Source organism: Solanum tuberosum, unplaced genomic scaffold (assembly GCF_000226075.1).
Source record: "Solanum tuberosum cultivar DM 1-3 516 R44 unplaced genomic scaffold, SolTub_3.0 scf00246, whole genome shotgun sequence".
NCBI classification, from domain to species: domain Eukaryota; kingdom Viridiplantae; phylum Streptophyta; class Magnoliopsida; order Solanales; family Solanaceae; genus Solanum; species Solanum tuberosum.
The window spans coordinates 727,472-729,474 of record NW_006239169.1 but is presented as its reverse complement, the minus strand read 5'-3'; the positions used below and the strand labels follow the sequence as shown (position 1 = coordinate 729,474).

General features: G+C 31.2%; 1 protein-coding gene across 1 annotated transcript in view; it reads right to left on the bottom strand.

The window, feature by feature from the left end:
* Positions 1-1,231: 1,231 nt before the first annotated feature.
* The window catches only part of LOC102605116 (glutamate receptor 2.8-like), a 3,685-nt gene continuing 2,913 nt past the window's right edge, over positions 1,232-2,003 (bottom strand). Inside the window, exon 5 of the mRNA XM_015313407.1 lies at positions 1,232-1,941. Within this exon, the coding sequence (XP_015168893.1) occupies positions 1,396-1,941 (546 nt within the window). The 3' untranslated portion in view covers positions 1,232-1,395. The remainder of the gene's footprint in view (positions 1,942-2,003) is intronic.

The following is a 2,003-nucleotide window of genomic DNA, read 5'->3' as shown; positions in this document are numbered from 1 at the left end:
GTATGTGTAGTTAATGGGGTAGTGAAAAAGACTCTTTCTGAAATTATTTTTATCTCTTTAAAGTAATTTTGAAATTTTAATATTAGTGCTATAGAAAATCATATAAAGTCATAAGCCACTGCAAGTTTTTATAGTAATTATCTTATTAAATTATATACCTATTATTTATTTTTAATTATTTATAATCATTCCGAAAATGTATAAATTAATTTTGAAAAGCTTGTAAAATGAGAAATTATTATTTCTTATCATTATTTTAGCTATTATTAACATTTAGTATGACAACATTTTAAAAAAGCACCTTCCTTTAAATATTAATTGTTTCTTAATTAACGTAGCCAAGAATTTAAATTGTTGTGACGTTTTGTTTATCTAAACACGCAGAATTTTGTTTTTGAACCTGGAACATGTAATTAAGCCTTGGGTGAATTATAATTTTATTTTTACTATTTAATTAATTAAATAATTTATAACATTTTAATATAATGAAGGGGTAAAATGGTAATTCAACTTTAAAGGTTGGAGCTTCCCACTTTTAGTAATATATATGATAAATTGGTCAGTAGTAGAACCTAGTTTAATTTGATACGGAGTTAAAGAAAATAAACATGACTTTTCAATCTTGTGGTCTTAAATTAAAGTTATGTTAAATATACCAAAATGGTTTTTAATCTTATGACTTTAAACATGTCACGTAAAAAGCTGAAATTAAAGTGTTGCCAAAAAAAGAAGGGTCATTTTTTTTAAACAGACTAAACAGAAAAGTAGATCATTCTTTTTAAAACGGAAGGGAAGTAATTGTTAATGCAAGAGGAAGCTGCTTGAGAAGTTACGTATATGATGTTGAAGTTGTCAAACATGCAATGCTGGTCCTATAATCTTTCATTATTTATTATCCATGACTATGGGTGGATAATAATAGTTATCTGCTATGATCATATATACCTAGGGGTGGACATATTACTTAGAAAACTTATGTTAGGTAATTTTGATTTCTAAAAATACTATATGGTGTATGCTATTTGCAGATGATAGTCCTAATCGACCAGACTCGTAATAGAGTTAATGTTAAGCTAGAGAAGATAATAATGGCTCCTTTCTCAAATATTTCATTGGTAGAAATTTGTCTTCCAGAATTTCATAATTGCATCTGGTCCTTTCTGATAACTCACAGGGCTTCTTAAATTGGTGCGGAAGTTTAATTTTGACATGGAACGCAAATATATGCTGAAAATTAGTAATTCAATAAATATTTAATTTTGAATGCATATTACAAAAGTGCAAGGAATTCAATTGTAAGATGTTGAAGGTTAAACCCATAAATTCTATATACTAAAGACGCCTCTTAATGCAAATATAATATGGTTTAACTATTTTAAACCTGGCTTATCTCTCTTAAGTTATCCCTGTAATGTTTTCATGAACTGGAGTTCCAGGTTCTGTTGTAGAGAACCCTTCAAGTGCAGGGGATGCTCCTAAGCCGTCGGAAATTCTGATTTCTGGGCTTTGCAAAGGAAGGTGGGGCAATATTTCAGTAGAAGCTTCACTTTCTGCAAACAGTGTAGCTGTTTGGATTTCATTGCCTTCAGATGGCTCTTCTGACATAGAATTAGAGTTGTCTCTCTCTTTATCAAAGGCATTTGCTATTGCAGAAAGCTTTTGCCATACTGAATCATCAGTGGCTAAGATTTCTCTATTCTGATAAAGGAAGATGAGGAAGAATAGGAGAAGAGCGGAGCCTGCTGATACACCAGCTATGAGGAAAAGGCCCATAAAACTATCTAGTGTGAGGCTAGATGCTATAGCCATTCCATCTTGCTTTGGACAATCTGTTTCATTCCCAAACCATTTCTGTATTATGTTATTCATAAACTCTCCTTCCATCACCTGCAAGACTGCTCTTGAGACGTCAGGTACCAAAGGAGATCCTTTTGGAAATGCCTGCAACAAGTTGTGGGAAAATTAAAGATTAGATCATTGAGTAAACCACTAACCACTCTAAA